At 36.2% G+C, this 26,088-nt stretch overlaps 1 protein-coding gene across 3 annotated transcripts in view; it reads left to right on the top strand.

The window, feature by feature from the left end:
• Window positions 1-26,088, top strand: part of LOC121419824 (hormone-sensitive lipase-like) — a 100,947-nt gene that overhangs the window by 55,762 nt on the left and 19,097 nt on the right. For all 3 annotated transcript variants that reach the window (XM_041614287.1, XM_041614290.1, XM_041614289.1), the window contains 2 exons: window positions 16,976-17,161; window positions 22,587-22,748. In XM_041614287.1, coding sequence (XP_041470221.1) covers window positions 16,976-17,161; window positions 22,587-22,748 — 348 coding nt within the window. The remainder of the gene's footprint in view (window positions 1-16,975; window positions 17,162-22,586; window positions 22,749-26,088) is intronic.

Raw genomic sequence — 26,088 nt, 5'->3', positions numbered from 1 at the left:
CATTTGTAAGGCGCTTTATACTGACGGGGAATAATTTTCCTGTTATTGCTTCACATTTGTTTTTCTAGACCAAGACACAAAAAGTCCTTTGTGTAACAGATTTTTTTAAAAGGAATTTACGGAATGTAGAACCCTTCTCTTTAATACCAAAAATTCATATCAATCGAATTTGGTATTTAAAGGGGAAGTTCACCCTGACAAAAAGTTTATTGTAAAAATAGCAGAAAAAATAATAAAAAATATTGCCGAAGGTTTGAGAAAATTTCATCAAATAATTACAAAGTTATTAGAATTTCAATTTGATTTGTGACGTCATATGCGAGCAGCATTCCTACATAGCGAATGGTAAAAAATCAATGAAATGTCATTTTCTCAGAAAATTGAAAATAGTTTTCACTGTAACTTTTGTACATCAATAGACAAATCTTTTCACACCCGATCATGAAAAGAAAATAAAATTAAGTCATCAGGAACCATACAAAATTTGAATTTCATACATTTTATATTACATAACACATGGGGCAGCTGCTCGTTTATGACGTCACAAATCCAGAATTTTAAACTCTAATAACTTTCTTACTCTTTAACGGATTTTCCTCAAACCTTCACCAATAATTTTTACTATTTTTTCTGCTATTTTTACAACAAAGTTTTCTTCAGGGTGAACTTCCCCTTTAAAGGAGAATGAAACCTTTGGACCAAGATAGCTTGTGTGAAAACAGAAAAATAAAAAAAATGCGCAATCAATGGCAATGCGACAAAGATGTGTGATGTCACTCTTGAACAACTCTCCCCATTACTTTAGTATATATTTCACTTAAATTGCCTCTTTTACTACATCTATCAGTAGAACATGTATTCTTTCTATAGGAGGGCATGTAATACAGATTTTTAAAGAATACACAAGGATCAGTAATTGGTCCTAAATGTTTTACTTTGTATCTTCAACCTGTTAAAAATATAATTGAAGAGCATGGGTTTCAGTACCAAATGTATGCTGGCGATATACAAGTGTATGAAAAATTCAACATAAATGAGGCAGATGTGACTCTCAGCCGACTATCTGATTGTTTGAAGGATATCCAGAATTGGTTGCAAATAAATAAACTTCACCTCAATCGTGAGAAAACTGACTTCATCATTTTTTTCGTCACCAATGCATTATCGTACTCTTCAAAACGTCTCTTTGAGCATTGATGAACATTCCTTATCTCCATCAGACTCTATTCGTATTCTTGGTTGTGTTAAAACATATGACAATGTCAGATCAAGTTACTAGTGTGTCTAAGTCAGTTAATTACCACCTTCGAAATATTAATAGAATCAGAAAGTTTATTGATAATGATACATGTCATACTGCTGTTAGGTCGCTTGTTACATCTAGATTGGATTATTGTAATTCTCTCTATAATGGTGTCACCTCTCAGAACCTAGATCGTCTACAAAAATTACAGAACAAAGCAGCTAGGGTAATTTACTGTCAACCATCATATACACAGACAACTCCCCTGATAAGAGAATTACACTGGTTGAAAGTAAAAAAACGAATTGAGCATAAGTCTCTGACTATCACATTCAAATGTCTTAATGATCAAGCTCCATCATACCTGTCAAACCTCCTAACAGTTCGCCAATCAATGTACAACACTCGGTCATCATCACATATCCCTCTTCACATCCCCCGGACATTCAAATTAGTAGGTGATAGGTCATTTGCTGTGTTTGCCCCCAAATATTGGAATAGATTGCCCCATAAACTTAGACAATGTTCTTCTACTGATGTGTTTAAGAAGATGCTTAAATCTCATTTGTTTTAACATGTTTAATATATTGCAATAGTGTTTCATTTTGTGTAGTTTTGTTTTAAGTTTTTACTGATTGTATTTGTTTGTCATTTGTACAGCGCTTTGTAACTTTTGAAAAAGCGCTTAATAAGAATGAATTATTATTATTATTATTATTACATCATGCATAAAGAGTTTGTATCACCATACAAAAAAGCAAAAAGACACATTTTCAGGGTATTTTATAGTCCATCAAAGGGAAAGTTGTTCATGTGTGACATCACGCATCCTTGTCGCGTTGCCAATGGGAGGATCTCCATAGCATTAGAGATTGCAATATTCAAATGCTCATAACTTTCTCATTATTTGTCTGATTTTTCTCGAACTTTCTTTGTTCTTATTCTTTGATTTTTCTGTTTCAACACAAGCCTACTTGTTCCAAAGGTTTCATTCCCCTTTAAAGCACAATTATTCCCTGAATGACATTTCTAACCTCATAATTTTCTGACTATAGATGAATGGAATCACAGATTAAAAAATAAACAAAGCAAAGATGTTCACTTCCATATACGCCAACCTACAACTACTAGAGAGAGGGGGAAAATTTAAGTATTGAATGGTGCAAAGAACAAGCAAGGGCTTTAATGTCTTTTGTTTTGTTTTCTCTTTGTTGTTTGTTTGTTCTGGAGCTTGTTTCATAATAGACAAATGATGATTATGTAAATTTTGCCATACTGGCCAACCTTGAATTTGATTGGCCTCTGAGCACTGTTTCCATGGTAAAGTTAGCATACATGTAATTGTGTGTTATGAAACCTGCCCCTGAGATGGGAAGATGGCGCTAGGATGATAATGAAAATAGTGGTAATAATATTTTGTTCAATTTCTTAGTGCTTTTGCTATTTTTCTATTGGAAAAACAATATTGTAGTTTTGTACATTGAATTGAGGAACAATTTTGTAGGCCTACATTGCCCCTGTGGAAATGTAATAATGTAATGAAAATATAAAAAAATTATGTACATGTAGCGCTTAATACAAATTTATGTTTCTAAGCGCTGCATACTATTATTACCCCAGTTTTAGCACGGCTATCCTGATTAGACATCCGAGCATTCAATGAATTCCTTCCTATGGGGTACCCATTTACTACACCTGGGTGGAGAGTGGCAAATGTAGATAAACGCCTTGCCAAATGATGCGAGTGCTGCGGTGGGATTTGAACCCTGGACCTTGTGGTTCAATGTCCGGAGACATCCACTGAGCCACGACACCTCTACGTACTTAATGTACCTAAAGATGATCCCCAAGTAGTAAATCTTGAGGAAGATTTGTGGTTCAGATTATGAATAAACCATGACAGATGGCAGACAAGATTTGGTATGAGCATTTAATCTTACAGATCGTATTGCATAGCAAGTTCATGGACGTATGGAGATTGAATTGAATAAATTCATATCAACAGGATACCTTTCAATTTTTAGCATGGTTTGGAATTAATATAGGCCGCATGGATTAGACTCATGCCTCGTGGAATCATCTTTTATATAATTTGAATTGACAATTTGATAGTGATATCAACATTTTTGTTATGGACATGATCTTCATGTTTACATGTAGATTCCTTTTTTTTCAGTCTAATTTGGGCAAAATATTTCCTTATAATACCCATTCTTGAATAGAGACAGTTTTTGAGTGGTTTAGGCCCTATGAAATATTTTTTGATATTTTTATATCTATTATTATTCTTTGATTTTTAGTCATATTTTGAATGCATTATGAGAGCATGCTATTGTATTGATAGAAACAGTATTGATAAAAAATCTCTGGATTTTAAAGTTTTTTCCCCTATCAGTTTGGCTCTCATAAAAATTTAAATCCACAAAATGTTGATAATTTTGTCTAAGATGAATAAATTACAAGGTTACAGGACTCGGCAGCAAATTACAATATCCTCATGGCATTTGAAAAAAAATGGGTAAAACAACCATGATATTTTTGTTCAGTGTATCACAGCATTTATATCTGTCTTATTGTATGGTATGGTATTTATGAAGTCATGCATCGCAGTAACAAAGACTGAATTGCACATGGATACAGTATTAGAAATGTACAGTCTCAAATCAGTGGAATTATTTACATAATTAAAAAGTACACATAGATAACAGACTGAATGCAATAAATAACATATTACTGCGTATTAAACCATACATATATTTACGATAAAAGAGTAATGTAAAACACACCCATAATTAACCCTTTGCACACTGATGGTGCAATTTTGCACATTTGGACAATTAAATTCAACAATCGTAATAATTAGATTTCTCCCCTACCTTCATATTAGAGGAGCTGACAAATGGCAAAAAGTTCTTTTCAGTATCAATGATTAAAAAATAAATCTTGATTCAAAGAAAATAAAATGGAAACAATTGTCTTTATTATCCCCCAAAAAATTAATTCAGCATGCAAACGGTTAAAACAAAGAAGACAAAAAGAAGAAGAACAGGAGGGAAGGAAGAAGAATAAGAAAAAAAGAAGAAAAGAAGAAGAAGAGAAGAAGAAAAATAATGAGGAGAATGGAAGAAGAAGGAGAAGAAGATGGAAAATAAGAAGACGAAGAAGAACAAGAGAAAAGGAGAAGGGGAAATGAAGAGGAGAAGAAGAAGAAAAAGAAGAAAGTCAAAGAATAACAGGAAAATAAAAGATCACACAATATATTGCAAATTGAGAATGCTTATGAACCACTGATTTGTATACCTTTTGGGATGTTGAGGCTGTAGTGGGTGTGGTGGGGGCGTGGCCTTTGATTTTGAATTTGATTGGCCAGAAGAACTTCATATCTACTGAAGATGACGTGCCGATTTTTGTGTTGATGTACATCGCTGCATGGCTGATAAAACCTTGTATTTCTAAATATAAATAATATGATGACAGCTCAGAATAAGCTAGATTTGAGAGAATTTGTTCCATGGGTAGCAACTTTCTTTGCCTCAAAAGAGTTCATCACAGGTATCACATTTTCAGACAATGTGAGACGGTCACCATTGCTTTATTTTTCAAATACAGCCTTTTTTTAAGGCTGCCCTCAATTTTTTCAAAGTTTGACGTGTAAAACATGGATTTTTTTAGCCCAGCCACGACTTGCTCTCCTATACAAGAAATATAATGAGACTGATCAATTAATGCTTAATCTTATCTTTTTGGAGAAATAAAAAAATCATTTTAAGTCATTAGGCTGTGAAGTCATGTGACCTTTGAAATCTAACACTCTTATTCTGTTATTTGTCTATAAAAATGGGAGGCCTTTGGATGTTATCTATGCCAACTCATTTGATTGGCCAGAAGGACTTCATATCTTCCAAAGATATGAGATATTCTTATATTTGGAACAGATGAATTTTAATCCCTTTCATGTTCTTGTTATTTAAAACAATTACATATTGTTGATTTCTGTATCAGAAAAAGATACATGTATTCTATAGTGTAACTCCCATCCTTGTCAAAAACATTTTTTTCCTATTTTCAAAAATCCCTTTATAGATATACGAGTAAACATTTTAACACATTTTTGTCAGTAAAGCAGTCAAACTAAACACATCGTCGGTTGTCATCCGAACGGTCATATCACACATACGACGGTGCAAACCCATTTCAGAGAAAATCGACTTCAAAGTTTACGATAATTTACACAGCCTTATGCCCCAGTCTTACAGCATATTCATTGCTAGAAAAATACATGGTTGGAAAGACCAAGACAATTGCTTGGCATTGGTATCCTTATTTCTACACAAAACTAAAGATTGGAAAAGATATCGCAAAAGAGCTACATGCTTGTAACTTCGGTTTGAGAAGCTGAGATTTTCCCCATACAAAAACGCCATGTAGGGAAAAGGTGATACATTTTGATTGACCGCGATTCCAATGCGCACGATCAGTCAAAACATTGTATCGCTTTTCACGTGCAAAGTCCATGCATGCCCAGTGCCGATGCAATGGTTTGGCTGACCACGCGCATTGAAATCGCGGTCAGTCAAAACCTATGGCTCTGTTACAGTACACATTTCCAATGGGATTTGTGCATCTTATTCAAAATTTATATGGCATCGCGGTGAAAATCCCCTCATATCTCAGAACCTGAAAGAAATTGCTGCATAGAAATTTAGTTATGAATAGAATAGGACTTGTACTTTCATTTTTGAAAAAATCTCAAAATAGATTTTTTTGAAAACCAAATTGACTGATACGATGGTTTGGATGAATGCCGACGACATGTGTAACAAATCTCCTAATATCAAGGATGAAAGTGGCAAATATATCACCAGTTTAGTGACTTGCATGTTCCTGTTTCGAAATGGCATGACTATTAAGATTGTCTCTCTAGGTTGTGTCTTGATTGATATACATGATTTACATCCCACTTACCAAGGCATTTAATGGCTTTGAGAGAGAAACAAATCACTTGTGTTTTCCCACCTATCAGAGGAGACATTCCCATTAGACGTGACAACATAGAGCTATAAACATCAAACATCCTTCACAGAAACGAGAGTGTTTCATGAATTCAGTGATTAGATTGAAATTGGAGAAGCTACTAGAATACTTGCAACTGTGGGCAAACTTTTTGGTAAAAATGTCTGGCAAGTGGCAACCCATCCAATGAAATTTATCCAGTGGTCTCTTTGAATTATCAGCATCATCCCAGAAACATTTTCATGATGATAACAATGCTACTTAAAGTAAATTGTATTTGATCTTGATTCAATTGAAAAAAAAACTTTTCGCTTAAATATATCTTAGAAAATATATGGCTCATCAAATTGAAAAAAAATATATTAAATTATGTGAAATGAAACTTGACTAGTCAATGTGAGGACTGTAATAGATGGTTGATTGATCAATATCTGAGACCATGACTGGTCCAGGACCATGACGGATAGGAGACCAAGACCTCCCTTCCAAAACAGGAACGGATCTTTATTGTATAGATCCCGATATCTGGTTAGAGTCGAGAATAAATCTTCATCGTTGATCCGTCCAAATTCAGTCAAGCTTCATCTGTCGTCTAATAATGATTTGCCTGGGGATACTTGTAGAAAGAATTCACATGAATGTACTGAACATATATTTTTTCGGTATAAACAATCTCTCCCACATGGTGACGTTTTTATAGCAGCAAACGTTCATTAAGATGTTTGAAATGTTGCTCATTTTCTTTTCAAAGATTGTGGTTGATCAAAATGTTATTCACCGCTGGGAAGAGGTGAATATCTCCTTGATGTACATAATGTTGTTTTCGCAACATGAATGTTTTGCCGAGTGTGCATGATCTGACTGGATGAAGTAGATTATTGTACCTACATGTAATGTATGATTTCAAGTTTGGTGTTATTGGTGTTCGAAGCACAAGCAGGCAGATCTTTTCTAAATCAATTTGGTTTTGCCTCCTGGTTTTTATACACAGAGCTACCAAGTCTCACGCATTGTGCGTGAGACTCACGCATTCAGGGTCCGTCTCACGATCTCACGCATGGCACCCATTTTTCTCACGCATTGGGACCCGACAGAAAAAATAGAGAAAAAGTAGCATTATTCGCTAGATTATACGACTGGCCGGCCGCCTTCGCGTCTTGCCCGTCACGTGAGACGAATCGAGAGTGCAGTCAGCATGGTCAGCGCACAGCTAGTACGTGATACGATGAATCGCGTGCGTGCATCGCATGGTTTTGTAGTATGGATCGATATCATGATAAAGCCCATATCTCATGCGCGCGCGCAGAGACGCCGATTCATGAAAATCTCACACATAACATTTTTTTGAACTTGGCATTTCTATATACAGGCTTCTTCAGACTAGCGCTGGCCAGCTACAGATGGGGGTATTGGACTATTGCCAGTCTGAGAGAATAGGAATGTATATATGTACCTCCAACATCTGACTTGGAAGGATCAAAGTGGTTGTGAAACAATGAAAATTTCTTTCTTATAGAACTGCCATACTGATGAATCTCTTTATTGTTAGAAGCACAATTTAGATTGTGTTCCCTAGCTCCAAAAATTAATCTGATAGCTCAGCTACCTAGTGAGCTTCGTTTTGAGTTGGTGTTAAACCTGATACATGTCAACATTGATGTATTAAAAATTGATGTATTGACCTTGAGGTCAACACCAAACTTGAATCCCTTTATTTTTAAGACCTTTTCCTTTTCCTACCAGTCTTTCTATCTGGGTCAATAAAACGTGCGATGACGTGATTTTGCCTCAGCAAAATTCATTCTGGAATGGCTTTTCAAAAACGCTTATAAATTCGGTCTTTTCAGTGGAAGTATATTAAAACAAAGCCATATGTACTAGACAAGACGCATTCATTTCTGACTAGAAAGCAAACTGAAAAGATAGATGTAAGATGTAGTTGCACCGGGCAGATTTCTATGTGTGATCTACTTAAAGGACAAGTCCACCCCAACAAAAACTAGATTTGAATAAAAAGAGAAAAATTCAACAAGCATAACACTGAAAATTTCATCAAAATCGGATGTAAAATAAGAAAGTTATGACATTTTAAAGTTTCGCTTCATTTCACAAAACAGTTATATGCACACCTCGGTCGGGTATGCAAATGAGGGAACTGATGACATCACTCACTATTTCTTTTGTATTTTATTATATGAAATAGGAAATATTTTGATTTTCTAGTCATTGTCATGTGAAATAAAGTTTCATTCCTCCCTGAACATGTGGAGTTCCATTATTCTAACATTTTGTGCTTCAGGCAAGGAGGTCCTAATCATCAAATTCGTAAAAATTGAAATATTGTATAATTCAAACAATAAAAAACAAAAGAAATAGTGAGTGAGTGACATCATCGACTCTCTCATTTGGATGTAACTGGCTCGTTCATATAACTATTTTGTTAAAAATAAGCGAAACTTTGAAATGTCATAACTTTCTTATTTTGCATCCGATTTTGATGAAATTTTCTGCATTGTGCTTGTCTGATTTTTTTCTATTGATTTAAATCAACATTTTCTGAGGTGGACTTAACCTTTAATTTGTCTACATGTACTTTGTTTCATGAGTCTTTAGATTCTCATCTACATTTATGTCATGAATAGCCCTTCTAGGCATTCTAGCTTTGTCAAAATTTGTCAGTGAAAAAAAGGATAATCCCCCAGTTTTTTTTGCCAATTACAGTTGCTCTCGAAAGTTAGTGAACCCCAGTTACAATGTTGATTCCTTCATGCTGACATTTGAATGTGCATGAAGACACCAATGCTACAATGTTCGGCGAGCAAAGAGAAACAAACTTTAAAGAATGTAATATCCTATCAACCTGACTTCACAATTGAATATCTAACTCGTGGCAGAACTTGAACACCTTATTTTTTCATGTTCCTTTTCTGGTGGGGTTGACTTACTTTGTATGAGTACCGCTGTTCATGGCTGCATGTAGTATTCAAATTTCCTTCATGGTACTATTGATAGCGAGATTAACTGCTGCTTAACTTCATGTTTCCTTTATTATACACTGACGTAATTGCTCTTGTGTAACACCCTAGTGTTTTGGGAAAAAAATGTTGCCAGTAACTTGGTTTATCAGGCTTAATTGATAACATGCATGATGAAGCTGTATTGATTCCTTTTGAATCTCATTGCTATTTTGAAATCTCTAGTTGATGAAGAGAAAGTTACATGCCTTGGGGATTTGGGTAGAGATTTTGTTGTGATATCCGACTCCCACATACTGACATTTTAATAGTACGCCTTTGATTATAAATATTTAGAGTAGAATCCTAGACTGTCTCATTGTGGTCTACCATGATTTTGGTTTACCAAAGTGTTGTTTTCAAATTGAGATGCAAACACAGGGGGAAAAGCTATGGTGTTGAGTGGTGCTAGCGTTAAGAACAACATGAGGTGCTAAAAATACACCATTGAACTTCATCATCACACCAAATGGTGTTAAAAACTACACAAAGTGTTCTGACACCAATGGGTGTTGAACGACATGCACATGTATGTAACACCGTAAATTTTAACGTTGTAAAATAATTGGTGTGGTGCTCTTTAAACACTGGTGGTGTAGAGTTAACACTGATGTTTTTGAATGAACTTCATTTGAACACATTATTCTGATATTGGGACCTGAACAAATGTTTGGAACAGGGAGAAAATGATTACATGGGGCCTGGAATGCTCCAAAGAGCACTAGAAAAAAAATAGCCCCTCAAATTCCTATAGGGTCTGATGCAAACTGTAATGAAATGTAGCAAATTTTGACTGGTGAGCTCGAAGACCAGAATTAACAAAGGTGGGTTTTAAAACCCTTGGTTGAGTCCACGGTTTATACAAATTTCCTGTAAAAATTATGCTTAATTTACCAAGTGTATCAAAACTGTCCAATGCTGAAACATGCTATTGTCACAGTGTGCCAAATTGACGCCTGTTGCCATGGTTATCCATGCTACTTTATTCATGAGTCCACTGTTTTTAATTATCGAGTCCACTCTTCAAACAGTGGACTCATGAATAAAATAGCATATCTAATCATGATCCTAGCAATTCTATTGATTTTGAGGCCATAAGGTCAAAGGTGAAGTCGCCACCTTCCACTTTTCTTGCTTGACTGATAACTCCATTTTCCGCGTTACAGACTGGCGTATTATGTGCTTGCCTTTATAGCGACACTCTAGTTCTCTCCTGGTTTGACTTTGCCAGTTACATGGAGGTCTATTATGCAATACCAAGTATGAATATTTCATACTTGTGAATTATTCCGAAGGGATTTCAAATAGAGAAATCCTTGTACATGGAAGTGCAGTGCATTTTTTTGTTCACCTGCAAATTTATGAAAGAAGGCACTGCACTTTGCGTATAAAGTAACAACTGATTAAAATTCCCCAATTCTTTTTTGCAAATTTGAATAATTAATCATTCAGGATTGATCAGAGACTATACAGTGTTAGCTGATCCTCATTAGTTATTCATGCAATTGATTAGAATTACCGAGTTGAAAGGCAATTCAGAAAAAGAAATGTAATTTGTGTTGATGGCAATTGTGAGAATTTCTAAGGATCATCACAGTCCGCAAACTATAAAGGCTGTGTTCAAACTCCATCGCAGCACATATATGCTGTCCGTTATAAAGGCTGTGTTCAAACTAATGTTTAGTTGAACAGTGCATGTAAATGCGATTATATCTCAGTTCACAAATAAGGCTACATTTAAGCTAACGCTAAGCTAGCTCTTGAATGTGATCATATCATAGTCCACTGATAAGGCTGCGATCGAGCTAATGTTTATTGCAGTCTTTTCACAGTCCACTAAGAAGGCTATGTTCAAACCACAATTTAGGTGATCGCAATATATTTTCAACATCAAGTACATGTAGTTAACAGAAAAGTACTTTACCCTGCAAAAACAAATCATTTAATTTGGACGGACACCAACGGGTGTCAATTTAACACCAATAGAAATCAGCTTGGTGTTTGCTTACACTGCACATGCATGTATGCATTGGCGGATCCAGGGGGGGGCCCGAGGGGCCCGGGCCCCCCCTATTGGCGGAGCAAAAAAAGAAAAAAAAGGAAAAAGAAAGGAAAAAAGAAAAGGAAGGGAAAAGAGAGGAGAAAAGAAGAAAGGCAAACGTAAAAGGAGGAACGTGATTGAATAAAATAACATGAGGGCTAGGGGAAGACTTTGAAAATAATTTTTTGAAAAATCTATTATTTTGTTTGATTTACAAATTGATTTTAAAAAAGTGCTCTGTAAAAATGTCTGTAATATGGTCTGAATATTATCATTTTCTGCTTGCGCTGCGCGCTCGCAAAATTTGATTTGTCAGGTACCTATTATTTTCCTGTATTCCATAAAGTTCTCAAAAAGTTCCCTATTCAGGTCAGATTGTAAAAACATATCAGCTAGCGCTGCACGCTAGCATTTTGATTAGTGAGTTATGTATATCCCAATATTAATTCTAAATCAAATTACTTTGATGACAGTTTATCAAAAATTTCGGCTTGCGATTTCTGCTCGAATTGATAGATATCATGCATCTTATTCTTAATTACAAAAGTGCTTTAAATGTCCAGTTTTCAGGCCATAATATTAACAGATTTCGCGCTCTCATGCTTAGGAAGAGAAATAGGAAGATAGTCATCATATTGATATTGATTGATAACGAATTTATTCATTCCAAAATTGTAACAAAGTTACAAAGTAAAGGAAAATATAACATATATAAATATATGTCATCATTTTCATATGATGACATAATGCCCTTATAGTATGTCCCGGTCCTATGTAAAAACTAAAAGTAATAATAATAAAATACATCAGCTCTTTTTTAACTGTGATCCATCACAGTTCACAATTTTCCCACAAAGTGTTTGCAATACAGAGCTTAAATTGACCCTTTGTTAGATCGGAATATCATATATCTTTAGCTCGCGCTTTGCGCTCGCTTTATTGATTTTCATGATAAGAAAGGTACTTAGAATACCCAAATTAGGTCGAAATCTGAAACACACGTTAATTCAGATACGCAAATTGTTCTCTATTTAAATCATTATCCAGTTTCAGATCACAATAATCAAAAAGTGTCTGCTCGCGGATATATAACTTATCCTTTTCATGATAAAACATGAATAGAGTGTCCAGAATTTTTCCGCTCGCGCTTCGCGCTCGCATCAATAAAGTTTAGTTTATATACTTAGAGTCCTTCCAAGATTACAAAAAGTGCTTAGCATTTCCATTATTCAGGTAAAACAGGTCAAAATTTTTCAGCTCGCGCTTCGCGCTCGCAATATTTGAATGTTGAAATATGTAACATCTTCATGGCTAAATGCAAGCAGTCCATAACAGGTACAATTTCGAGCAGTTCAAAACGTATACAAAAATTTTCTGCTCGCGCTCTGCGCTCGCATTATTAATGTAAGGAAGATCCCCACTTACTCATCCTTTTCATGATACACAAAAACTAATTGAATATAGGTCTAAATCTCGAAATTTTTTGCTCACGCTTCGTGCTCGCATGTTTAATTATATACCTATTCTGTTAAGTCACAAAACGTGCTAAGAATTTCCATTCCTTAGGTAAAAATGTCAAAAAATTTCGGCTCGCGCTTCGCGCTCGCATTATTTGATGTTTTTAAATGTGTAACGTCTTCATGGCTAATTGCAAGCAAGTATTTAACAGTACCTTTTCCATCACTTCATTTCTGCTCACTCTTTACGTTCGTAGTAATTATTAACTTGCATACACATTTTTTTTTTCAGGAAAACAAACATTTCCCAGAATGTTCAAAATTTTAGGAAAAAGTACATAACTTTCCAAAAATTTAGCTCGCGCTTCGCGCTCGCATTATATAAATAAGGGTTATGGTATTATACATTTATGTTTCATAAGAATAAAGCTAAAAAGTGACTATTAGGACTACCCCTTCAAAGAAACAAAAAATCCCGGCAAAAATCATATTCGAGCGGCCGATCGGGGAAAATATGGCTGAAAAAATTCCGGGCCCCCCCTATTGGCGAAGGCTGGATCCGCCCCTGTGTATGTAGCACCAAAGTTCTTGTAAGTTGCAGAAGAGTGTAGATCCGGAGACCGCTCATGGTTTCTGTGTAAAATGGAATCAGTAATATTCACAGAAATAAAGAAGCCATAGCCACAAAGCAGATTTTCTCTCTGTGTATTTCCACAATTATGTGTTGTTTTCTTTTCTAACCTACGAAAAGCATACTAAACATAAAAAATAGACTCCATTTACCACATCAAATGTACAGAACAGCCTATTCACTTTATAGTAGGTATAAAGAAAGGTTTTAATTTGTACATTTATTGTCTTAATTCCCATTAGAATGGTAGGTTAGTGGATGTTGCTATGGTGATAATGTAAGAGACTGCGGCTTTACCATAAAAGCTGTGCATTTGTTTTTCACACCCACTGTCGTTATAAACCACTAGAAATTGATGGATTGTATTGAAAACAAGATTTGTGAAAAAAAGAGAGTTTCGTCGGCCTTATGCCAAAAGGGCCTTAACCCGATTTTAGGGGTTCTGAATATTTTATAATAAATTTAACACATTTCATGTAAAACTTAATAACTTAACACGTTTATCGAAATTGGCTTCAAAAGCAAAAAAAACGACCACAAACTTTTGATTATTAGAGAGGCCAAAACCTTTAAACGCCATTATCTCGGAATGGCCAAAAGCAGTTAAGGCCCTTTTGGCATAAGGCCGACGGTTTGTCCTCTTAAAAGGACCATTTATTACTGATCTTTTTCAGCAACTCATGTTAAAACAAGTTGTATTGAAAGCAAGATTTAGGAAGAAAGTAGATTATCCTCTTAAAAAGCCTATGATTTATTTATTATTGAATTTTTTCGGCAGCTCTGTTTTACATGTTTAAAAGACATTGACAGATTAGTTGCTATAAATTATGAAGAAAAGAGTCTATGATATACTTAGGATTATGTGATATGGATTGCATTGATGTTTTTTATATTCTTTTTCTGTTGTTTTTGTCTCACCTGCGAAGCAGAGTGAGACTATAGGCGCCGCTTTTCCGACGGCGGCGGCGGCGTCAACATCAAATCTTAACCTGAGGTTAAGTTTTTTAAATGACATCATAACTTAGAAAGTATATGGACCTAGTTCATGAAACTTGGCCATAAGGTTAATCAAGTATTACTGAACATCCTCTTAAAGTTTCATGTCACATGACCAAGGTCAAAGGTCATTTAGGGTCAATGAACTTAGACCATGTTGGAGGAATCAACATTGAAATCTTAACCTGAGGTTAAGTTTTTGAAATGTCATCATAACTTAGAAAATATATGGACCTAGTTCATGAAACTTGGACATAAGGTCAATCAAGTATCACTGAACATCCTGCATGAGTTTCACGTCACATGACCAAGGTCAAAGGTCATTTAGGGTCAATGAACTTTGGCCGAATTGGGGATATCTGTTGAATTCCCATCATAACTTTGAAAGTTTATGGATCTGATTCATGAAACTTGGACATGATAGTAATCAAGCATCACTGAATATTTTGTGCAAGTTTCAGGCCTAATGATTAAGGTCAAAGGTCATTTAGGGTCAATGAACTTTGGCCGAATCGGGGGTATCTGTTGAATTACCATCATAACTTTGAAACTTTATTAGTCTAGTTCATTAAACTTGGACATATGAGTAATCAAATATCACTGAACATCCTGTGCGCATTTCAGGTCACATGACCAAGGTCAAAGGTCAATGAACTTTGGCCGAATTGGGTGTATCAGTTGAATTACCATCAAAACTTTGAAAGTTTATGGATCTGATTCATGAAACTTGTACATAAGAGTAATCAAGTATCACTGAACATCCTGTGCGAGTTTCAGGTCACATGATCAAGGTCAAAGGTCATGTAAGGTCAATGAACTTTGGCCATGTTGGGGTTTTTTGTTGAATAACCATCATATCTCTGTAAGTTTATTGGTCTAGTTCATAAAAAGTGGACATAAGAGTAACCATGTATCACTGAACATCTTGTGCGAGTTAGAGTAGTATTCAAAGTCAGCACTGCTGCTATATTGAACCGCGTGATGCAGGTGAGACGGCCAGAGGCATTCCACTTGTTTAGTAAATGAAACTGCATTTTTTACTCAATTTTGTGAAAATAGGAGTTTGTCCTCTGAAAAAGAACATTTGCATGTTTTATTGATTTTTTTTCTTCCTACAACTCATGTTAGGAAAGGGATGACTTTTATTGAAAACAAGTTTTGTGAAGAAAAGAGTTTACTCTCATCATCATCTTCACCATCACCACTATTACCTTCATCATTATCAGCAGCAGCATCATAAGCATCATCATCACCACCATCATAATCATAATTATCACCATCATCAACAATATCATCATCACCGTCATCATCATCAAAATGATCATCATCACTAACATTATCATCATCATCATTCATAGCATTATAATGAAGTAATTTTCCTCAAAAATGTAGCATACATCGCAATTTGTTCCTATTGAAGAAAAGAGTTAACCCTCACCATAATCATAACCACTACCAACCATTTTCATCATCGCCACTATTATCTTCATCATTATCAGCAGCAGCATCATAAGCATCATCGTCACCACCATCATCATTATTACCACCATCGTCATCATCACCATCATCATTGTCATCATCATCACCATCATCGTTGTCATCATCATCACCATCATCGTTGTCATCATCATAACCATCGTCATCATTATTGTCATCATCACCATCTCCATCTCCATCATCATCACTAACATCATCATCATTCATATCATTATAATGAAGTAATTTTCCTCATACATGTAGCATATTACATCGCTATTTGTTCCTATCTAAGAAAAGAGTTTACCCTCACCATAATCATAACCACTACCAACCATTTTCATCATCTTCACCATCGCCACTATTATCTTCATCATTATCAGCAGCAGCATCATAAGTTTCATCATCACCATCATAATCATAATTATCACCATCATCAACATCATCATCATCATTATTACCACCATCACCACCATTATCATCACCATCACCATCATCATCACTACCATCATCATCATCATCATTATTATCATCATCACCATCATCATCATTATCATCATCACCATCATCGTTGTCATCATCATCATCACCATCATCATCATCATTGTCATCATTATCATCATCACCATCATCATCATCATTATTGTCATCACCATCTCCTTCATCATCACTAACATTATCATCATCATCATTCATAGCATTATAATGAAACCATTTTCCTCATTCCTATTGAAGAAAAAAGTTTACCCTCACCATAATCATAACCACCACCAACCATTTTCATCATCATCATCATCATCACCATTGCCACTATTATCTTCATCATTATCATCATTATCATCATCACCATCATCATCACCACCATCATCATCACCATCATCACCACCATCATCACCATCATCATCATCACCATCATCATCATCACCACCATCTCCATCATCACTAACATTATCATCATCATCATTCATAGCATTATAATGAAATTATTTTCCTCATAGCATATTACATCACTATTTGTTCCTTTTTGTCATCTTCATCATTGCTACGTTTACATTGACAATCTCTTAATTTTTCTTTGCTTTTGCTTTTTTCCCTTCCTTACAGGAGATGTGTAACCTGATGGCGGGGTCGGTAGCAGTCAATAAATTAATCCAGATTCAGCCTCATAACTTTGAGATGGAACGCAGCGATGGGGAGGGCGAGACGGCAACAATTACCCCACCCTGCGCCCATACGGGACCAGCACCGGTTCAGATTAGATTACTATGCTTTGTAGAGAGAGAGGGACAGGTATGTTACCCTACAAAAACATTCCCACTTTTCCACAATATGGCAAGTGAGAAAAAAATTGTACAGAATTTGGAAATGATAATTTAGTAAAAATATTAACAATGGTATTCCAATCCATTCCAATAGTTATTTTATACAGGGCCTTTTCCTTTGGGTTACATCATGCTGTACACACACACTACTCAATGTTTGTGCTTTTAAAAGAATAATGCAGTTCTTTTATAGTGAAAATCACATGCCATCACTAGTGTACCTATGGGGGAGGGGAGGGGGGCAGACTGCCCCCCCCACGAGTCACAAATGATCTTTGGCCCGCTTATTTTAATTTGGGGCCTTTTTTTTGCTTGTCAATTTTTTTTCTGGTACGAAATCCCTTTATTTGTGGTTGATGACCTTTTTTTGTTGGGGGGGGGGGCTTGTCAAATTTTTTGGCATACGAATTTGCCCCCCCCCCCTGTGGAAAATCCTAGGTACGCCACTGCATGCCATTTAATGTCTCCTCCAAAGGGACTTGAATATCATTACCTTGGCTTTAGCCCAGCAAGCCTTCTACACTTCACAGCACACAAGCATTTCAAGGATTGAATACATGTAGCTTGCAGACTCTTCCCAGGTACCCATTTGCCTCTCCCGGGCTGAAAAGAGTAAAATGTTGATCAATTCTTGTTGAAGTGAAATTCTGCCATGGCTGAGATTTGAACCCACAACCCTCCAGGCGACCCCCTGTTTGAAAGGCTGGAGATTAATCCACTGGGCCACAGCTCTCCACAAAGAAAAAAAGGAAAAAACGCAGAATTCTCAAAATTTCACAAATCAAACACAAAAGATGTTTTTACATTTTCTGTGAAGAATCTAAAAAGTTTTACATCATTGGAGGATGTCCTAGTGACAGTGCAAGAACCCCTTAATCCAATATTTTTGTGCATCGCACCTGTGCAAAATTAATAAATTGTGCAATTAGCTGTTAGTTTGGGTGAACTTCCCTTTAACTTTGTCTGGTTATTGTAAAAGTGGAAATTTTCGCGAAATAACAGCGTTTACAGTAAGATGGTATTCCAAGATGTGATCAGGCAGAAGTTTTTTGCAAAATAACTGGCAAGAGCAGATAATGAGCCTCATATTCTCTCATCGGGTGAATCTCGAGTACCAGCAATTATCGTTCTGATGAAGTCACCCTTATTTGAAACCAATACTTCACATCAATCACTCCCTTTGTTTGCGACTAATGACAGTTTAATTGTCACTTAATATGTCATTGCTTGGGTGCAATGATGATAATATATAAATGTAATTACCTTCGTTTGATACCTTGGCTGTGGTAGCATAAGCTAGTTTAATTGAGCTACTTTAATCAAGAGACGGAGGAGAATGCATTGATAAAAATCTTGTCTGTCTTTTTACATGTTTTGGGGTGCTTTTTGGACAAGCATAGTGTCCATCTTGTAATGGAGGAAGGGGGGAGGGGGGAGATACCCAAGGCTGTATGAAATCAGATAAATTCTGGTAAATACCAGTCTGCTATGCAGACTCTGAATGGCTTGTGAAGCCGGATCTCAGCGTGCAAAGTGCGCTGCTGCTGGTTCGCAAAGCAAACCATCCTGAAAGGGTGCGTGAATGTGCAGCCACAGTATACCTAGTCTGCTATGCAGACTCCTTGAATACGCAATGCAGATATAGATGAGGTAAATATTGCCCCTGTAATTTTTTGGGGTGAAATGGGAAATCATTGGAAATATAGGGAAATACTACGAAATAGACTTCTTGAATATTTTCGGGTATTGCTGAGGTATTTCTCAAACACATTCTTGCATTTGCCCATCTTCACTTTAGTAGTACTTCCCAACATTTGCAAGTTTTTTTTTGTCCCTCATCGGCTGGAAATAACTGAATTTTTTGACAAATAATAAAATGCAAGAAATTTTGAGACAATTGTTCTTACGAGTGACCCATGTACAGTCACTATAAAAGCTGTGCTAATAATAGAATTTACAATTATGATATTTTAAAAACAGTTTATACACTGTAGCCTCCTCTTCATATCATAATGATTGAGAAATTTCATATTTTTTTGAAGTGTAATTGTGTTCTATTCTCATTATTGCAAAACAGAGCCGGTGAATATTGATCACCATTTTCTGATGTATTGAGTATTACCAGACAGCATCAGATCCAGGGGGGAGCGCAAACGATGCGCGTCCCCTCTATACTTTAATTTTAGCTAAGATATTGGAAAATTGTCATTTGCCAGCTCTATTTTTTTTTCACATTCACTCTGTGCGCCCCCTTTATTTACAAACCCTGTATCCACCAAAGGATAAGTCCTCTGTCTACTAAATGCACTTCTCATGGACACGTTTCTCCTCAATCTGTTTCCACTTGATGGTAAATCTTCCATTATTTTCACCATTTGCCTGCATTTCCTCAATAATGACTTTAATATAGAATCAGTTTTAAATAGTTTCAACAATACACCTACTTGAAGCCACTGAAGTTGATGAAATACAGGCACCTGAAAAGTAGCATCGAAGTTGGAAATCGAAGCGCATCAATCCTAGATGTCTATGCGTAAGATGCCACACGCTTTATTTCAATTAGGCAAATGAGACTCGGCGTGTGCATGCTTGGCTGGCTCTTTCCGTAATTTATTGCTGACTTGTCGCCATGGTAACCGCTAACAATAACAGTCTCGGTGTACGTGCTAAATGAGCGTCAGAGCACTGGATTGTCTGTTGGATTGAAGTTATGTACACCGTGAGAGAGACACAGAGAGAGCACATTTCTAGGACGATATTGACCATGATGGGGATAAATAACAGTTATGATAAAGTTGAGAAGTAGAAGTGCTCATTATTTTTTTCAGAAAGCATGACAGAGTAGAAAGCTCTTTATTAAATTATGGCTATCTATTTTATTTGTGTAAAGTGGAGTTGCAAGGGAACATTATATTTGTGTATTGATAATAGTTTAAATCCATGAAATGTGAAAGATGAAGTTGATCTACATGTTTAAATATAACAAATGAGAATGGCTTATCAATGGAAAAAGAATCTCCTCCTCCTCCCCTTCCTAACAAAATAAAGTCATAATAATATGAAATGATGTTGGTGATGATGATGATGAGGAGGAGGATGATCATGATAATAATGATGACGATGATGATGATGGTGAGGATGATGATGATGATGAGGAGGAGGTGGAGGAGGAGGATTATAATATTGATGATGATGCTGATGATAAGGATAGAAATAAAATATTGAATAAACAAAAGTATATGTGCTACCAACTATTGAAATTGTTATATTCTTTACATATCTTTTTTATTGAATCTATGATATAAATCATGAAACCCCCATGAATGTATTAATCACCATCAGAGGCTCTGTAGTTCTTTATGAGTGGAATTTACAGTCCTCAATATGAATACCCATATTACTTTTTGCACAATATATTATTTTAAGGTGCATGTTATAGATTGGGAGAGATGCGATGGTCAGATAGACCTTGAGCGCCCTTTGGGCACAGGTGATGCCCAAACAATAACATCACACTGAGTAGAGAGCCTGAAGCAAAGAAATTATCCAATTATTAACTCTATATAAAGTCATCTGAGCAGGTCTGGGGCCTGTCTTGCAAAGAGTTGCGATTGATCTGATCAATCATAACTATGGACGGCCAGCAACGTCAATATCTATTATATGCATGTTTGTTCAACATATTTTCTAACTCTGATTTATATTCATGCATTCATTGATTTCTTGAAAATTCACTGTGCTTCTCTTTGTTTACCAAGTACGTTGTGCAAATTTCCTGTAGAAAAATATTATGACACCACTGGATTTCCATAGAGTTACGATTGATTGGATCAATCGTAACTCTTTGTAAGACAGGGGGGCGAGGTTTTAAGAGGTACTTTCTACTCAGCTTTGAAAAGGAGGCCAAATCAATCAAAAGCAAGCCATAAAATCCCATGACTGTTTTGTATGTCTACACCATTGGTAGGGATAGGCGTACATCAGATGAGTGGGTGTCCTTGATTCATATAGTGAAAGAATTTCTTTTCATTACATTCATCTTCTTTTATGTTTTAATAGTGAAGCTAGGAAACTGTGTTTTTTTGTAATGATATTGAATGACCTTTAATAGAATAGGCAATGAGATATTGACCCCCCCAAAAAAAAAAAGGGAAAAAAAACACCTACATGTATATTGTATTCACTATTGGCATTACTCTAGATAATTTAATATCTTTGTAAAATGTGTTCTTTTGAGGCAATTATTACATTGCTCTATTCTACATATCAAAGGTTTATATTCCAGCTAGTCAGCTACGATTTATCATTGTATGTTAATTTTGTGCAATGTTAAATTTCTCTTGCTCTCTCTTTCACATCCTCTCTTTCACATCCTATCTCTTTTCCCCTGCCTTACTTTTTATTCCTTTTTTGCGCTCCCTTTCTCATTTCCTTATTTTGTCCGTCTTCTTTTTATTATTCCCATTTGTCTTCCATCATTCCCTTTCTTTATTTACTCCCCCTCTCTTTCTATCTGTCCCTTCTCTTACTCTCTCTTCATCCTCTTTGTGTCTTTTCCTTTTCTGTTTTTTGTTTGTTTATTTTCCCCCATTTCTCTCCTTCCCTTTCTCTATCTCTTTTTACATCGCTCATTCACTTCCCCACCTGTCTTTCTATATTTCTTCTCTATGTCTCCACTCTCTCTTCTTTTCCTGGTTTCATTTATTTTCTCCCATTTCTCTCCTTCCCTTTCTCTATCTCTTTTTACATCGCTCATTCACTTCCCCACCTGTCTTTCTATATCTCTTCTCTATGTCTCCGCTCTCTCTCTCCTTTCTTTTCCTGGTTTCATTTATTTTCTCCCATTTCTCTCCCTTTCTCTATCTCTTTTTACATCGCTCATTCACTTCCCCACCTGTCTTTCTATATCTCTTCTCTATGTCTCTGCTCTCTCTCCTTTCTTTTCCTGGTTTCATTTATTTTCTCCCATTTCTCTCCTTCCCTTTCTCTATCTCTTTTTACATCGCTCATTCACTTCCCCACCTGTCTTTCTATATCTCTTCTCTATGTCTCTGCTCTCTCTCCTTTCTTTTCCTGGTTTCATTTATTTTCTCCCATTTCTCTCCCTTTCTCTATCTCTTTTTACATCGCTCATTCACTTCCCCACCTGTCTTTCTATATCTCTTCTCTATGTCTCTGCTCTCTCTCCTTTCTTTTCCTTGTTTCATTTATTTTCTCGCATTTCTCTCCCTTTCTCTATCTCTTTTTACATCGCTCATTCACTTCCCCACTTGTCTTTCTACATCTCTTTCCTTCTTTCTCTCTGTGCTCTAATTCTTTTACCTCTCCATCTGTCTCTCACTCGCTCCCTCTTCTTCCTCTCTGACTCTCTCTCTCTATTTGTCTCTCTCCAGGGTTGGTTGAATGAAGCCGAAGAGATGGCATTCCAGCAGATGGGGAAGAACTCCAAGAAAACAAAACAGAAAATAGAGAAGCCGCCCAGTCCAATGTCAAAGGGTCTTCTAATTCACATACATGGAGGTGGCTTCGTAGCACATACTTCAAAATCACACGAGGTATGTATTACATATAGTCCTATTCGCGCCTTAGTTTGTGGCGATTATGTGGAAGTACATGTATGCAGTTGTACCTTAATTAAATATCAGTTGTACATGTCTCATGATAATGATGATGTTCATCCTTCGCTAGCGAAGATGACCACAACTTCAACAACTCCTGTGGGTTCGAAGATGGCTGAACAGACCAATCTTTGCCAGAAAAAGTCTGTTGCAGTGTGGGCAAGCAAAAGGCGACAGTGGGGCAGGTGCAACAATGGTGCTTGTTTTGTCTTAAGGATGCTGGCGTTTTTGTACTTGCCTGTCCACATTTCTTGACTCGTTGCCCGACACACTAGCCCTAACCATGGTGCCTTCGGCCGAACGGTTCTCCGCTAATTCTTCCCAGGTGTCGGGGATTATGCCACAGCACTTCATCCCATACGTAGAGTAATACCAGCTCTTCCGTGCATGGCAGTTGATTTTCTGAATTCTGAATAAAGCGTTTCATGAAAGGACTTGTTGGTCGTTTTAGCTGACGGGTCTGTCTTATCTGACAGTTTCTGCAGTACCAGTTCTTCCCGGCCAATGAAAATCAAGGAAAGTTGTCAGATCTGACAACATGTCAGACGAAAATGTTGATGAAACACTTCCCAGGTACCCTTGCTTAATTTTTTTTTAGGCGGGCACCCAGCTACCAGAAATTAATCAAATCTTTACGGGATTTTATTTGAACCACTGTTAACTGTCATGGACTCACTCAAATTTAAAGATGAATACCAGTAGTGGTAGCGATCTCAAACTGAGTCCCAACTGAATCCAATAAAATTACCCTCAAAAGTGTTTGTATGTAGATGAAAAATATATGTGCTAAATAGCTCATGAAGTAAATGCGTAATTGCTGAGAAATTAGCAAAATAAGCATGGAATTCCATCAAATGTCAAATATTTTTCAGAGCAATATTTATACACTGTCCCACATTATGCTTTCCTGTGTTAGTGATCATCAGAATCATCAATTTTGAGCTAAGATTTCATGATTTGTACAAAGATAAGATTACATTAATGTACAAGATCTAGATGTATGATAATATTTTGACAATTAATCTTGATTTGAAAGACTTTCTCCAGAAATAATTGTTTGCTGCAACAACAACCTTTTACCTTTATAAAGCAAAAACTAGTCAAAAAGCTTCAAAATATTTAATAGATTTTTAGTGAATATCAGGGGAAAATGTTGATAAGTCAGGCCTGGATAACTGCTTCATAATAATATCCTCTGGTATATTCACATCTTTAGTAGATAGTTGATTTGTGTTTACTGGTTCATACCGGTTCTCACTGGTTGAAAGTGGTGTAAACTGGTTTTCTCCAGTTCTTCAAACAGGCCAGGGATCTCATGTGCCTGCATATATTCTAGATGCCATCAACTTATCAATTTATTGGGATTACTTTAGCCAGGAGTCCCCCCTTAAGCTCTAAATCCATTAAAATGTTCCAGATTTTATCCTGCAACATAATAGAATAGAATAGAGTATAGAAATGGTTTAGATTTATATTAGGCCTCTAGTTAACACATCTCCATCCCACAAAATATAAGTGCAAAAATTGATTAATAAATAATAGGAATGAAATTGACTGATCTTGGTTGTCGACTTGCATTGAGATATGAATACAAAATGCAACCCAGATAGTTTACAAAGAGTGTCAAATCAGATAACGTTCTCAAAGGACTGTATTATGAAGTCGGGTTTATTTTAAACTCTGGTTTAAGTTGTGGTTTAACTATAGAAAGCCAGTTGTTGCATAAATATCCAACAGTAGATGTTCAATGTATCAGCTCATTTTACTCCCAAGACATTATTAACTGCTTCACAAGATAAGTATGACAGTTGTCTTCACCGTTGAAGAATTAGTAAAGAGCACAGTAAACATGAGAGTCATTCACTGTAAACAAGATTTTGAAACATTTGGCTTCCCGTAATTTTAGCACAGAGTTGGACCATGGTCTAAGTCAAACCAGGATTCAGAATACGGGCCATTGTGTATTATTCACAACAGTACATAGAATTATTTAAGTCTACAATGGTTTAAGATACATATTGTGAGGGAAAAGAGGGGAGGGGGGAGAGGGGGGAGGGAAGGGGGGGGGGTGGGTCTCAAGGAAGAGCATGAGGGTTGCTAAGAGGACATCATGATGTGGCTGAAAATGAAGACAAGCAGAAAGAAATGTCAAGAAATCTTGAAGTTCTATAATCCTTGTTTGTAATCCACTTGCCATTCCACCAATGACAGGACAAGTACCTGAAACTCAAAGTGAATGTCAAATATACTTGTATATTACCATTTGAACCATTGCCAGCTTTTGCCAATTCAAACTAACTGGATGATCCCTTTATAAAGCCTATCGTGGCTGGGCTGTGCAACCTTGTATCTCAAAATCTAAATATTTTGATGACATCTCAGAATAAGCTAGACTTTAGAGATATAAACATGGGTACACAGCAAAAACTGTGGTGTTAACCGGTGTACATAGAGGACCACACCAGTTATTTTACACCAGTGTTAAATTGGTGGTGTTAGTTTTACACCTATAGGTGTTATTACAACACCTATGGTTGTTACATTTACACTCTTTGGTGTTATGTTCAATCTCTAGGGTGTTATTTTAACACCTCAGGGTGTGGTCCTCTATTAACACCAATTGGTGTCAGTTTTAACACCACAGTTTTTACAGTGTAGCATCCTCCTTTGGCCTCAAGCGAGTTCTTCACAGGTATCAGGAGCTCTGTTTTCAGACAATATGAGACTGCCACCATTGCTATATTTTTGAAAATACAGCCTTTTCTAAGCTGCCCTCAAATTTTTTCATATTTGAAGTAATAGGTTTTATGGGAATGACAGAATTGTGTTATTAACAGTTTAAATTTCATTCTAGGATAGTCTGATTATATAGCCCCTAAATCCTTCTTCCTGTTTGATAACAGTTTCAGGAATGTTTACAGAAATTAACCCCCCCCCCCCCCCTGCCTCTCAGACTTCTCCCTTTAAGGCAAAGCTTCAATTTCCGTTTGTTTTCAAGATTCAACCTGCCTGGGAAGATTTCTCTGTTTTCAATTATCTGCTAAGATTGCATTCTATTGAAGTTATATTGAATCATTGAATTTTTTTACAGGATCATCTGGGAAAGGTTTTTTTTTTCCTTCCCCCTTCACTTTAAAAGGGAGGGGTTCTGAAGGGGAAGGTTGTCAACTTTGGCTAGTCGTAAGGTATGCGGTGACCTTGATTATTAGATATCTCATTTTCTTTTTAAAATTTAGAAAAATGCAGTTGGATTTACTATTTTTACACAGGAACAAAT

Source organism: Lytechinus variegatus, chromosome 8 (assembly GCF_018143015.1).
Source record: "Lytechinus variegatus isolate NC3 chromosome 8, Lvar_3.0, whole genome shotgun sequence".
In the NCBI taxonomy this organism is placed as follows: domain Eukaryota; kingdom Metazoa; phylum Echinodermata; class Echinoidea; order Temnopleuroida; family Toxopneustidae; genus Lytechinus; species Lytechinus variegatus.
This window is presented reverse-complemented; position numbering and strand designations above follow the sequence as displayed.